This window comes from Myiozetetes cayanensis, unplaced genomic scaffold (assembly GCF_022539395.1).
Source record: "Myiozetetes cayanensis isolate MyiCay16 unplaced genomic scaffold, myiCay2020 scf32, whole genome shotgun sequence".
NCBI lineage: Eukaryota > Metazoa > Chordata > Aves > Passeriformes > Tyrannidae > Myiozetetes > Myiozetetes cayanensis.
This window is the reverse complement of record NW_026087544.1, coordinates 4,159,223-4,173,432: the sequence shown is the minus strand read 5'-3', so window position 1 is coordinate 4,173,432 and position 14,210 is coordinate 4,159,223. Positions and strand designations below refer to the sequence as shown.

General features: G+C 44.6%; 1 protein-coding gene across 1 annotated transcript in view; it reads left to right on the top strand.

Moving 5' to 3' along the window:
* TSPAN2 (tetraspanin 2) overlaps window positions 1–14,210 on the top strand; it is a 21,009-nt gene extending 6,799 nt beyond the window's left edge. Inside the window, exons 3-8 of the mRNA XM_050327001.1 lie at window positions 6,515–6,612; window positions 7,020–7,094; window positions 7,589–7,690; window positions 8,899–8,970; window positions 9,402–9,485; window positions 10,280–14,210. Coding sequence (XP_050182958.1) covers window positions 6,515–6,612; window positions 7,020–7,094; window positions 7,589–7,690; window positions 8,899–8,970; window positions 9,402–9,485; window positions 10,280–10,345 — 497 coding nt within the window. The 3' untranslated portion in view covers window positions 10,346–14,210. The remainder of the gene's footprint in view (window positions 1–6,514; window positions 6,613–7,019; window positions 7,095–7,588; window positions 7,691–8,898; window positions 8,971–9,401; window positions 9,486–10,279) is intronic.

The window sequence follows — 14,210 nt, the reverse complement described above, 5'->3', positions numbered from 1 at the left end:
CTGCCTCGGGTGGTTTTATGTTTGCAGTGTGCTGATGTTCAGGAGGCTGCTTTTTTTAATTAATCACTTAAGCATGATAATGCACTTTATGCTTTTTGCCTATAAAACTGTGCTCCTGGGCAACTTGTGCCAGCCTCCTCTCTCTGCTGTAACCACCCAAAGCCAGTTCCACCCTGCAGCAGCAGTTGAACCCACAGTTACACCATTTCCTCCTCTGGCACACCCTCTTCTCCTCCCTTGACAGCAGCTGCCCCATCCCTGGAAGTGTCCAAGGCCAGGCTGGACAGGTTTTGGAGCAACCTGCTCTAGTGGAAGGTGTCCCTGTCCATGGCAGGGGGTGGAACAAGATGAGTTTTAAGGTCCCTTCCAACCCAAAGCATTCCATGATTCTGTGATTCCTTGCTGGAGCAGCACACTGCACTCCAGGGATGCTCAGGCTTTTTTTTTTTTTCATACAAATTCTCTTTGAAAGGACCATCTCTGCTCTAGATGCCAGTCCCTAAAGGGGCTTCTGGAAAATAACCAAACCAGTATAACCCATTACATCTCAAGGGGAAATGTCCTCTGCTGTGTTTCATTCTGACAGAGCTGTAAATACATTTGGAATGGCCACTCTTGAAGCCATTTAGAGGAAAGTGTTTTTGTCTGCTGGGAAAAAAAAAACCCCAAACATAAAACAGCAGCCAAAAAGCTTTTTTGGGGTGTGTCAGCTCAAAAAGCATCTCCAGAGAGGGTTTGGATTGAGCTGGCTCTTATATACACAGGATTATTCAGGGTGTCCTAATCTAGAGGGGATTGCAGAGAGTCACGAGAGGGTTTCAGAGTGCCAAATGACTGAGTATTAGGAGGGCAGATGAAACAGAGTATCAACAAAGCAAAGTGACGCAAGTGGCAGCAGATAATGTAAGCAGAATAAACACTGACAGGCTTCAAATGTGCTGTAACCACACAGGAACACGATCTTAGACTCGCTGTCAGTTGCTCCTGACAACCAACTGCCTTGTTCAGCTGCACTCAGAAAGGCATCTAAATGTCAGGAATTCTTAAGGAAGGAAATGGGAATTCAGCTGAAAAACCTTCATGTCGTTTTGTGCATCCCCAGCGCCCTCAGTGTCCTGAAGGCTCTGTGGTTCTGCTCAAAAAGGATGTAATAACACTAGAAAAAGTGCTCAGACATCTGACAAGATTATGATTGTTGTGTGTGCACTTTGAACAACTCCCACACGAGGAAGATTTTCACACTTTTCACGTCATTAAATTGTAGAATCCGTTGCCACAGGACTCTGTGAAGTTCAGCCAGAATTGTACAGGTGTGTTGGTTACTCCTGATTTCAGTGCAGTTTGGTGTGGGGTGGCAGACACTGACAGGGCCTTTGGTATCAGCTTGGCTTAAGTGAATTTGGGATGTAAATTATTTGGGGTTGGGAGAGGCAGGTGAGCAAGACGTGGTGTTCTGGGGGAAAGGGGAGGAAGTGGACTGGGATGTTGCACTGCACTGAGGCTGCTTTTAAATTGAAATTCAGGATCTGTGCCTCAGCAGAAAGCCTCCAAACTGGCTGGTGCCTGTAATGCTTTTGTGGTTCCAGGAGGATTAAGCACGAAATCCCCGTTGAATTCACACAAGACGTTTATTCCTGTACGTCCATTGTGCTCAAACGAAGGGTACGTTCCAATTCTCCAGAAATCCATCTTCCTTCAGAGGCCTCTGCAGCTTTTCTCCAGTTTTGTAAATGTATTTTATAGATAAATATACAATGGAAATGTCTAGTAACGAGCCTGTTTCAGAAACAGCCTTTTCTGCCAAGTGCCACACACACACAACTGTCCCTGTCTGGCCAGTTATTTCCAACTCCTACGTGTGTTTCTCATATTTTCCAGTAGTGTGTCTGTGCTACAGGTTCCTTGGTGCTCTCCTGAGGGCTTGAGAGCCTCAGTCCTTCAGTGGAGGAGCACATCTACCCCCTGGACTGGAAGGAATACACAACCTCAGGAAAATCCCTTCAAGTCCCATCCGGGCTCTCGGGCTCCTGCCATCGCTGCCTCTGGGTCCCCTCACCCCAAGAACAGAGCTGCTTGTTTTCTCAGTGGATTATGAACAGTTGGTGGTTTGTTCACTGTTATTTACTCAGCCAAAAAAAAAAAAAAAAAAAAAAAAAAAAAAAGGGAGAATTATTTAAAATGGAAAGTGACCATAGCAGCCAGGTAAACAAGAAACCCGTGTGAAATAAAGCCAGACAGAGACACTGTGTGTCTGTCTGCTCCTGCTCTTTGCAGGAGGTTCTGGGCAGGGATTTGTGTCTCAAAAGCTTCAGGAGGATTTGGGGAAAAACAAACAAACAAACAAACAAACAAAAAGCAGCTCTGGGTGTGGGTTCTGTTCCAGACTCTGAAATTAGATCTCTACCAGCCTTGTCTGATCCTTCCCTGGCTCTTGGCACACACATAAAGACACGTTGCAGTCAGCAGTTATAAAGTTCCATCCTTCTCTTCTACCTGGTCTGAAATGAGGGAATTTTGCATCACTGCTAATCACAGAGGTTTTGTTCATCCAGAAATAACACACAGAATATCTTCAATCCTTCTTGGGGTGCTTCTTCACACTCACAGATCCACTGTCTCCAAGTACAGCCCCGGAAGGGATATTGCCCATATCCAGAGGAAACAGTATTTTAGGGAAGAACTCTGTGCCATGAGCACAAATACCAATCCAGAGATGTCTGCTGGGCTGTGGATTTGCCATTCTTCACTGCTGGGAGCCACAGGATGCTCTGAGATTGCCAGATAACTTCTGAATTCCCCTTGTAACTGCAAAGCGGAGCCTGCTAGAAAATGGGAATCCCTCCTGTTGGAATTTTCCCAGGGAATACCCCCATTTGACAATTTCCTTCCAGGAAATAATGATTTCCCCCATGGGATGAATCAAAAGATCAGATATACAGAAAAGCTGCTGCTTTATTGCTTTCCAACTGTGTCCTTTGCAAAATGACACAATGGCTTTGCAAAGAACAAAGGCTGAAGAAGGGGCTTTCCCCCCTTACACTCACTATTTTATAGCCAGAGGGGAAATCAGTTTTTTTATCAGGTGTTCTCTCCCTTGACTCACTGCTAAAAGTGGAAGTCTTTATTTCCCTTCACAGCTATAAAAACCCCTGTGTGTGTGTGTGTGGGGGTGACTTAGCACAGCAAAACAAACAAACCAACCACCCCAAACCCTCAATATTTCCTCACACACAAAAAAAAGGTCAAGAGAACAGGCTCTGTCCAAAAACCCCCAGTCCTGTGACACTTTGTTCTTCATCCTCTTGTGGTTACAAAGAAGCCCCTATTTCCTCCAGAACCTCTCACAGTCATTGGTGCCCCGGCTGTGTCAGCTCAGAGCAACCAATTTTCTGTTGGATTGGTGAATGGATTTGACCCTTTGGAATGTGCCTCTTCATCCCTTTGCATTCAGGGGTTGAGGGTGACTTGTCTGTGGGTCCTGCATGGAGGTGTGATAGATATTGCTGAGCTGGGGGCAGTCACAGATGGCAGGTCCCTGTCCTTGGGTCCAGCTTTGCCCTCCTGGATCGAGTGCTCCTGCTCTCAGTATTCCCAGTTCTCCTGCTCTCTGCTCCTGTTTGGGTTCTGTGTTGCCAACAACCTCAGAGAGGAGTGGCACATCAAACCCTCTCTGCTCTTCGTGAGCAGACACAGATCAAAGTGCCCAAATTACAGTAAATGAACAGAGGCAAGAAGAAGTGAGAGGAAAAATTTCACCCAGGCTGTAAATACATTTGCTTCCTTTCTACCTTGTTTTGTTTTTTTGCCTTCTGCTGCACAAAAAGCTGCAGCTGGGCAGTCTCCTCATCATTTTCCATCCACCAAAACAAGCTCTCAACCTTGACCTGACTCACACACCTTTTTCTGCCGTGCTGAGCTCTGTGGTGAACTGTTCTGTGTGCATTTCCAGCTCTCCAACGTGTTCCATTTTGTGCCTTTTCTTGTTTCCCTGCCGTGCTGTGGGTGCCAAACTGGAGGCCGTGCCAAGGCTTTGTGTTTTACAATGGAAGTTCTTATGAATAGAGGCTGATTAAGGCTCTGCTTTCCACCCTGCTTTTTGGAAAGGGATGGGTTTTAGTGAAGCTCAGTTACTGCTGCCACATGATACTCCTGGATAAGGATGTTTAGCATTAAAACCACCAAATTTCTGGATTTGCATTGGTGAGGCTGAGTGGGCTGAGGATGGCTCTCAGTGCATGATGGCTTTAGGTCAGGCTGTGGTTCTAAGGGGTGTGTGCCAGAAATTGTCATCTTTGGCTTTCTCTTTTCTCTCTACTCTCTCTTTTTTCTCTCACTTAAGAGTTTAGGTCTCTTTTTATTCAGAATTTGAGGTGATCATGCCTACATTGCTGCGTGCAGCCCACTAGGAAAAGAAATACTGCATCCCTGCCTCATAGACTTACACCATCTAGGATGTTTCTGCATCTACTGCTTTGACACCCTCCCTGGAAGTCATCTTCCATCGACCATACCTGAATGTGGGTGCTGGGAAACCTCCTAAGGCAAACTAAGAGATAACTTGAATTCCCTTTGAATTTTTTTTTTCCCAAGCAACTCTTCATGTGTCTCACAGAATCACAGAATATTCTGAGTTGGAAAGGGACCTACAAGGATCATCGAGTCCAACTCCTGGCCACAGGACAACCCCAAAATCACAAGTCTCATTCCTGTGTGAAAGATTACATGTGTGTGTGTATATATAGCAGACAAGCAAAAAATATCTTTATTTTTGTGGAAATTTGAAGTGCCATCCCTATTTTCCAGCTAGAAATACCTCTCTGAGTATCAGCAACTGGTGCTGAGAAAGCACAGAGTGGGCTGAACTCTCCTGAGCAGCAGAAGAAGATGGAAGAAGGTGGTTTTAAACTCTCGGCTGGCTCAGCTGTGGGGCTCAGCTTTGTTTAGTGAGTGGTGTGAGTTCTTCCTGTAACACGCCTTAAAAGGGAAGTTCTGATTGAGGTAGCGGTTCAGTTGTGACTCATGCGAGTGAAATGCTCAGGCTGCTCCTCCGACAAACGCAAATCCAAACTCCTAAAAGTGGTCTCACCCCCCCAGGCTCACAGAGCTCAGCCTTTGCTCTCCTCGCAGGGAACGACAAAAAGAAATGGGGAGACTCCTCTCCCGACTCCTGACTCGAAAATAGCTCTGCTGAGTGGCCTGATAAGTAATTACAGGGACGGGGACAGGGAGTGACAGAGAGAAAAGGTCCAGGAAACATCTTTGTAATTACCCGGCGTTTGTCACCATGGAGATCGGAGGAAATGGCAATGTTGGTGTTTGGCAGTTGAGCAGCAGGTTCTGCACCTGAGAGAGGGTTCTTTTATTTTGTCTTTTCCAATTCATCTTCCACCAGGGCTGACCTTTCTCTCCTGAGCCATATTTATATATCTTTGTGTATCAGTGCTGTGAATGTGTGTACAAGCATCAGCTCAGTCCTAGAAAGACAATTGCTGAATATTAAAAATCTAGAAAATACAGAGCATGAACTGCCAGCACAGTCAGCAGTTAAAATTAAATCATTAATTGTAATTGTTTTATCGCTATTTAGCAGAATTTATTTCTCAGCAGGAATCTCTAGCCAGCTGGGACAGAAGGATGGAGGGGAAGAGAAGGATCACAATGACTGGGATAGATACCTGGCTGACACAGAGAGCCTGGACAGTGATGTGGCAGTGAATGGGCAGCAGGCAGAAGTTTGTATAGCTGGGTGCTCTGCACTTATATATTGATTATTTTTACGTTTTTTTCTAGCAACTACAAACTGCCACTTGTAGGGCTTCCTGGTCTGGGTTTTACACAAGGCCTGCTAACAGCAAATGCCAGCAGCTCTGCTAACCCTGGGTCAGATTTAAAATAACGTTTAAATTGGTAAATGAGCACGCTAAAGGTTCTCATTAAAGTTTCCACAGTCCAGGCTGGGAGCAAAGGCTTGCTGTGCCCTCTAGTGCACACAGCCAGCAGCTCCCTGTCCCCTCGCTGGGAAGACACGAGGGAAACTCTGTGCTCTGCTTTCCTTTTGTCCTAAACAAAGCCCATAGAAATACCAAACCATCTGTTGAATGTATTTCCAGCAGTTTTACAGGTGGCAGAGATGAATGCCATTCCCCTTACCTTTACAGTTTAGTCCTGTCAGGTCCTGAACAGTAGCCAGAATCCTAAATATTAACTGTGTATGGGGCTATGCTGACATCTCCCCTGTTCCTTTAAGTTCCACAGCTGCAGGGCAGTACAGCACACTGCCAGCCCCAGTCAATTAAGAATGGGACAGGTTTGGGGGCTGTTGATATGATCAATCATTAATCATATCCTCAATCAACACAAATATCTCCAAGGGGTGTCAGAGGACGGTGCCGGACTCTTCTCAGCGGTGCTCACTGGCAGGACAAGGAGCAATGGCCATAAAGCAAAACACAAGAAGTTCCACCTGAGCACGAGAAGCCTTCCTAAATTCTTGCCTGCCTCTGTTTTCCCACAGGACTCTACGTGTTGGTGGGAGCAGGGGCCATCATGTCTGCAGTCGGATTTTTCGGGTGCTGTGGAGCAGCGCGGGAGTCTCAGTGCTTGCTTGGAGCAGTGAGTAAAAGCTTTCAAGGGCCTGGTGGGATGAGCAGGGTAATAATTCAAAGCATTTAATGTGTCATTAGTGGAAATATCTTTCATGTCCAAGACCTTTCAGGTCCTGTGTCCTCTTAACTGGCTAACCCAGCTTCTCTAACCACCCTGCCATTGCAGAGCTGCCATGCATGAAGGAGTTCCCATGCTTGTCCCTTGTGATATATTCCCTGGAATTACCTTTTGTCTCCTCTGAAACTCCACCTGAGCCACATCTTTGCCATTTTTCCTGTTTCCAGCTTTGGAAAGCTTTGTACAGACCCAGCTTTGCTTCAATGTGGGGTGTTGGTCTGGGCAAGGACGAGGGGCTGACTGGCAGCCCACATGAACAAGGGATATTCACGTGAGATTCTCTCCTTCCTCCACAGTTCTTTGCTTGCTTGCTGGTGATATTTGCAGCTGAGATCACTGCTGGAGTATTTGCCTTTCTAGGCAAGAAAGTGGTAAGTAGCAAAGAGCCTCTAATGTGCTAATGGGGCAGTTATGGATTCCAGTGCTGACTGACCTACAGCATAGGAAAACTTCCCTGGAGACTTTTCCCAGGAAGACCCTCTGACATTCTTTTCTGGAGTCAATGAGAGCTTGTGTTGTCACAAGTCCAGAACAGGATGCAGTTTCTGCCCCCCTCTATTAAAGAAAATCTGTAGGTGTGATTCTACCTCCCATCTACAAGGAGCACCAAAAAAAGAGGGCAAACAAATTCAGGCACTGAACTTCTCTACTGAACAGTGTATAACCAAAACACAGAACACAGCCTGTGAACATTCTGACCCTCTGAATGTCACCAGGCCACAAAACCTCCTGTCTTTCCAATCCTGTACCCATTTCTCAGGTACAATTTCCTGCCCTGGAGGTTGATCACACGAGCTGGAAGTTTGCTCTGGGCTGGTGGTAAGACTGATTTGCCTTACTCACTTAGAAACTCTGATTTCTGCAGGCAATACAGGAAGCCCAGAAAATCTACGAAGATGCTTATGATGACTATATGAAAAACCCAGGGGGGAAGGTCAACAGTACCATCTATCGCTACCACGTGGCTGTGAGTACTCACCTTTGTCACCTCACCACTGCTCCACTGTCACATCACCCACTAGAACCCAGAATTCCTCCCACTGAGGTATGGAAGAATAGAACAATGGAGCCAGAGCTCACAACCCTGAGAGTTTCCTGAGGTTTTTTTTTCTTTTTGGATCCAGAGTTCTGGTTTTTGGATCTCTACTTTTAAAAGTGCAACCGGCCAGGCTTCGAAATCCCTGATGCTTCTGGTCTTGGTTGTGCAGATGATATGAGTATTATGGCCCTTTGGGGTATTGAAATCCAAGGAAAAATACTCAGAAATGCAGAGAGAAGGAGAAATTCCTGGATCCTCTGCATTTGTCACAGAGAAGAAAGTGACCTGTGTCCCAGGACCCACCATGTGGCAGATGCTGTCACTGGCTGCACCAAGTAGGAAAAGAACCAAAAGCACATGTGTGACACAGTTCAGGCCACCCAAAAAGTGAGTGTCTGGATCAGAGTTGGAACCTGTGACTTCCTCAATCCTATTTGTGTCCATCCTATATCTACACTGCCTCCCACGGAGATCAAGCCCAAGCTTTGTTGCTCCTTGCAGCAATTCCCACGTTCTTTAGAACAAACATTTCACAACCTCAGACCCTTTTGTCCTTCTCCCATAGCCGTTATTTCTGACCCAAAGAGGAATTCCAAGCATTTTCTGGGAGATAGGCAAACAGGAAAAACAAACCCTCTGAAACACTGATTTATTACCGTCTCCAAACCCAGCACGATGTTGTGTCAGAAATGAAATTCCAGCATTCTCTGCTGCAGCTTTTGTGCATTGCCCATAATTCTGTGTGTGATACTTGACCTTTCTGCTTTCTCCCTTTAACAACTCCTGTTTCCTTGCAAGCCACGGGTCGGCTTCTCCCCAATCCACTTGTTTGCTTTGTCATGAGATACTGTAATAAAAATCCCTTCTGGGCATTGTTGTAAATACAAATTTGCCTGCTTGCTGCAGCCTCAGACAACTGAAACTCATTCTTGAGAATTTCATCCCACACAGCTGGAACTCTACCAGAGGCACTGGTTAATACAGAGAATAAAATTATTTGATCTCTATTCATTCTATTTTTTTTTTATTTATTTATTGTCTCACTTTCAGTTTGAAAGTAGTAACTGATTTTCAGTATGAAACAGTCTGTGGCTTTTCACCTTCTTTGATTCTTCATCTCTCTCTCTCTCATTTAGCTCCAGTGCTGTGGGAAAGGTAACGTGGAACAAGTGGCATTACCCTGTCCAGAGAATATCCAGCTGCCAAAGGTAAGTGTCCTCTGTCCTGGTTGTTCTAAGCCCTTTTTCATGCCAATTGGTGAGTAAAAACTGGAGACATTCTGTAATTAAAAGAAAGGAAGAACTTCCTTTTTTTTTCCACCTTGCCATTTCCAGCATGAGATTCCTTCCTGGCCTGTTATATAAAAGAGTTTAAATTTAGGGAGAACCGAGTGTAAGAAAAGCACTTGTGTCAGCCTGTACAGGCAAGAGGTACAGATGTCTCACCAGAAAAGGGAATATGCTGTGAAAATTGTCCAACAAAACACAAGGCTCAAGTGCAGGAATTAGGATGGTGACTGCAATATTTTTTCATATTTATCGTTATTCTTTGAGAACAGTTAATGGAGTTGGTTGGAATGTAATTTTTTCTAGGAGTAAAGAAATTTCTTTTTTTCTTCTTTCTTTTTTTTCTTTAACAGAACTGCCTGGTTGAAATTCAGAATGTAATTGATACTAATCTGCATTTAGTTGGAATTGTTGGAATTGCAATTGCTGGCATCACAGTGAGTAAATCCATGTTTTCAAACCTCTGCTTGAGCCCAGTACCCTGTGTCCTTAGACAGGGTCCAAAGCAGTGGTAACCTTATTGTAATTGTTTGTAACAGTAGGAATGTGGAGTGCACATGAACCAAGCTGAAAAGCAAAAGGCCACAGCAGCATTTCATCTATCCCAAAACAACTCCACAGACTGATGCTTTAAATCCTTTAGGATCCATTCCTTAGTTTTCATGAGGAATAGAGAGTACCTACCATTTGCAGGACAGTTCATAATCAGGTTTTCTAGGACAGAGCTGTGACCAATAGGTGTCACCCCGACCCAGGGATGCAGCAGATGCTCAGGCTGGAGCTCACCAGGCTTTAGCAGGAAGAGTTTTCCAGCACATCTGCAGTGCTCAGCACCAGCTCCAGGAACCTGGTCCCTCTGGAATCACTCAAACCTGTATAATGTTCCACGTAAAATCATCCTGCAAATCAGAACCCTGTGGTGCAATACCAACAAGGGGAGAATACCAACAGCCACTGTTATTCAGTCTGTTAAATTTATGTTAATAACGTTTGGGGCAGTGTTGGTGGCCTTGACATTTAGAAGAAAGAGCAGTAAAACCACGAGGAGCAGATAAAATCTTGGCTTTGAGGATCAGTGAAATCTCTTGCGGGTTACTTGCCTGATGTTTTGGGGTTTGCAGATGGGAGCAGCCACTCCTCTGCCATGTGAGCCTTCAGATTGTTCTGATATGCAGATTGTTTTATCACTGTTTTGTGAGCGGATCCCTAAATCACATCCCTTCTCTTCTAGATCTTTGGCATGATATTCAGCATGATTCTGTGCTGTGTGATCCGTAACACACGAGACATGATCTAAAACTTTCACTGCACAGCTGGGTCCCAGGAGTTCCAGACTAAGCTTACAAGAAGTGCTCTTCTACCCAATTTAATAATTGTAATGCATTTTAATCAGTGTTTTAACATACTGAGAGGAAAACATCCCATTAGGTGATCAGGTGAATTGTATTAGTTACAGTAAAACTGAAGTGAACAAAAAAAAAAAAAAGGGGGGGGGTTTTAAAATGTTCTTTTTAATGAAAAAAAAAAAAACACAAAAGGTTCATCTAAGACTAATTTGGTTTTTAATGTTTGTATATGTGCAATTAAGAGTTTACACATGTGTAAGCACATGCATATCTGTGCCCTTACAAATGTATATGTACCTGGATGTGCAGTACCTTGTCTGGGTAAGTATGTGCAAAGGGAAGATGTTGTGTGTGCATCCAGAGTCTCCCTGTGCAGGAATCTGCACATCCCACAGGGACACAGTGCTTGGAACCCTCTCACACTGAGCCCCTGTTTGTTTGACAGGAATTAGCAGAGGAACAAATGCCACTGTAAAAAGTTAAGACCTACCACCCCTTTTGTAACTGTTCTTTCCAAAGCCCAAAGAGAGTAGAATTAATAAAATTGGACTTTACTTAAAAATAACTAATGCCTAAGGGCCTGCTCCAGCAAACTTGAATTCATGTGAGTAGACCCCCTGACTTCACTGTCATGCAGAGACTGGATATTTATTTGTTTTTAGGACTGGACCCTTCATGCAAATGCAGAAAGCTCTGGGGGAGGAAACCTGTCCAAGGAGATCCAGGCTAAGGGAAGAGGGGGAAAGAGGTGGGAAGCTGGCAAGGCAAGGCAGTCATTTGGGAGCAATTGCAGTGCAAAGTGTGCTTAAGCTTCCCAAGGAGCCTGAGAGACACCAAAAAAAACCCAACTGTGAGTTAAAGGGGCCACTAAAATCCATCTTCAGCAGCCCCTTTGTCCCAAAAGCCTCGCTGTGGCTACAAACTGGTGCAGGAGTGGAGCCCAGATCCAGACAAGCAGCCCCTTTGTCAGATCTCTCTGGAATCTGACTGGCCTGTGGAAGCCAAACAAAGAGTGAAAACGGTCAGAAAAAGACCCACAGCACTTTAAAATCCTCAATTTCTGCTTCTGTGACTATCACAGCTTCCACAGGGCTCTTTACCTCAACCTCTCACCCTTTCTTGTGGGTGCAAAGCAGGAAAGAAAGATGGGACGTTTTTACAGAGCCACAAAGTAAGGTTTCTTACTGGCACCTTTAGATTGCATGTCAGGTATAAAAATGACACTGTGTGCTTGAAATACCTCAGGGCTTGCGTTTACATAGTTTGCTTCTATATTTTTATTTTTCTATTTGTCATATTTATTCAGAAGAGAATGTTCCTTTTGAACCAGACTAGGAGGGAGGAAGGTTGTCTCGAGAAGGGGAAAATAAATTACAGCCAAGGCTCAGAATTTCTTAATTTTTGGCTCACTTGAGATAATTCACCATTTCAGAGAACAGCTTTTTGCTAACAATATCCCCATAGCAGCTCTGTCTCTCTGGTGATCACTAGTTCAGATTTCTGATGCAGTTGTTCCACACACAACTGGGAGAAGTTCTGTTAAACTACACATCATGGAGCATTCTGATGAGTAAGAGCATTTACAAGCCATGGGGGTCTTTATTTCACTGAAACACAGTGGAATGAAGTGGGATTTCAGGAAATATGTGCATTCCAGTGCAAGTGTTTGTGTGGAATATACCCCCTTTATATTTATCTTTATATTTATCTCGTGTTTCCAAAAGAAACCCAAACTCCCATCACCTTTCTGTCACTTCAGGAATGGAAATAAGTGCTGCTGCTCCAAGCAGCAGGTTAAATTGACACATCTTTGCTGTCTTTTCCATAAGTGGTGGCACTGCCAACTGAGCAGGGAGACATTAAATCACACACCAGGAGAAAGTCAGGCTTGGGTCACTCTGTCACTGGATGCCAGTTAAAAACTGGGCCTGGGATCTTCCTCTGGAAGTAGCAGACCAGGAAACAGGACCCTGCTCCTAAGAAAGGCCCAGCTGGGAGAATGACAGTGGCAGCAAATCCACGAGGGTCTCAGCTGAAACTCGGAAATCAGTTTTTCCAAATCAGCCAACAAAGTGATTTCCTGGCTCCCAGGTACACCTGGGGCTTTGGTTCTGCTCTGGGGTGTGTTCTCCCAAGGTAATACTGACAGAAAGAAGAAACCTGTGTAGAGTATCATTTTTGCCACTCAGAGCAAGCCAGCTTTCCAGGAAAAGCAGTAAAAAGAGCACCATGCCAACAGCACTGTAGCCAGTGGTTCAGGTTCCAAGATTATTGCCCTTCAGGGATAGAAACTGACTGGAAATAAAGAGATTTCCTTCTCACTCCCCCTCATAATGACAGTATTTTATTTATTTTAAACACATCTACATAGATAATTTGCAGCACCAGAATGTAATGATAGCACCAGAGTTTCTCTCCTTTATTGTTTCTTAAGTTGGAAGATGCCCACTCCTGCTTTGAGATGCACTGAATACCAAGGCAGCTTGCAGAACCTGCTGTTGCTTCCCCAGCAACCCCACCCTCACTCCCCCAGAAGTACAAAACCATCTCAGTGCCTTAGGAAAACAGGGAAAAGTGGTACAAAAAGCCCTTCTATAAATTCAGACTCGAACCACCGAACTTTCTGCTGAAGTGTTTTGGGTTTGTGGTTTGTTTTTTGATTCCTCTGAGGAGTGTGTTTATTTTGCTGAGCGTTACTGCTCAAGGGTTACTGCTATTTAGGTCTAGGGGATACTTGCACTGCATACCAGGAACAGAATATTGCCTGTTACTGGTCTAGTTCTCTAAGTTATTGGTATAAATGAAGCTGGAAATCAACATGTTGTTCATATCCTAGTGCCTTTAATAGAATCCAGGGATAAAGGTCTTTTGTTGTTTCCTGCTGTTGTGAGGTGCTTGATATAATAGCAGTTTTCTCTGCATTTTAGTAACTGAAGGTCTTTTTAACTCATCAAGAGACATCAAACCCAGCTGTTCTTTCCCTGCACCAGTACCTGCCACCTAAGGCAGCAGAAATACCCATTTAGTCCTGTCCCTTGCACCCCTTTCAGAGGAAAGACAAAAGATCAGATCCCTCCGGGTGATAATTCTGAAAGCACATCACACAGCTTTTCTTCTTCGCCTCAGTCAAACAGTTTGTTCTAAAGCCTAAAGATGTAAATTGTCGATGCCCTTATTATGTCTCTAAACACCCCTATTCACGTTTCCCTCGCCTAATTTTTCTAAGTAACTGACTTCAGTGGGAGCTTCATTTGTCCCAGGAAAGCTCAGCCAGTTTTGGTACCTTGCAGAGACCACGCAGGGGCTGATGAAACTCAGCCCTGTGACATCCCTACCATGATGAGTCACCTTTCACTTGTCTCGATACTGATAGTTTTATAACAAAACATATTTCGTGTGTCTTGAAAAAGAACTTGAGTTATCTTGAGCCTTCAGACGCTGTGCTGGACAGCCTTTGGAGGCCGCGGATTAACAGCTGTTCAGAGAAAATGTGCGTAAATAAAGCTTTTCAATCTTCTTCCTCTCTACTGGTGCTCCAGCCACGAGGTTTTCCGAAACACAAACCACTTCCAGGATAACGTGTGTGTGTTTTTACTGCACAAATTGTGGTTTCGGACAGAACTGGCGTTTTTCGGTTCGTGCTGCAAAGTCTGCGGCAGAATTACCTCTACGGCTTCTTGCTTTTGAGAGAGAAAACAAACTCACTCTGTGGCTGAAATTAGCTTTCGCTTCCCTACGATGTGTTCCGAAGTGGCGTTTTGTCGGCTTTGTGTCTTGAACTTGAAACGACTTCCTAATAAAAATAACCTGGAATAA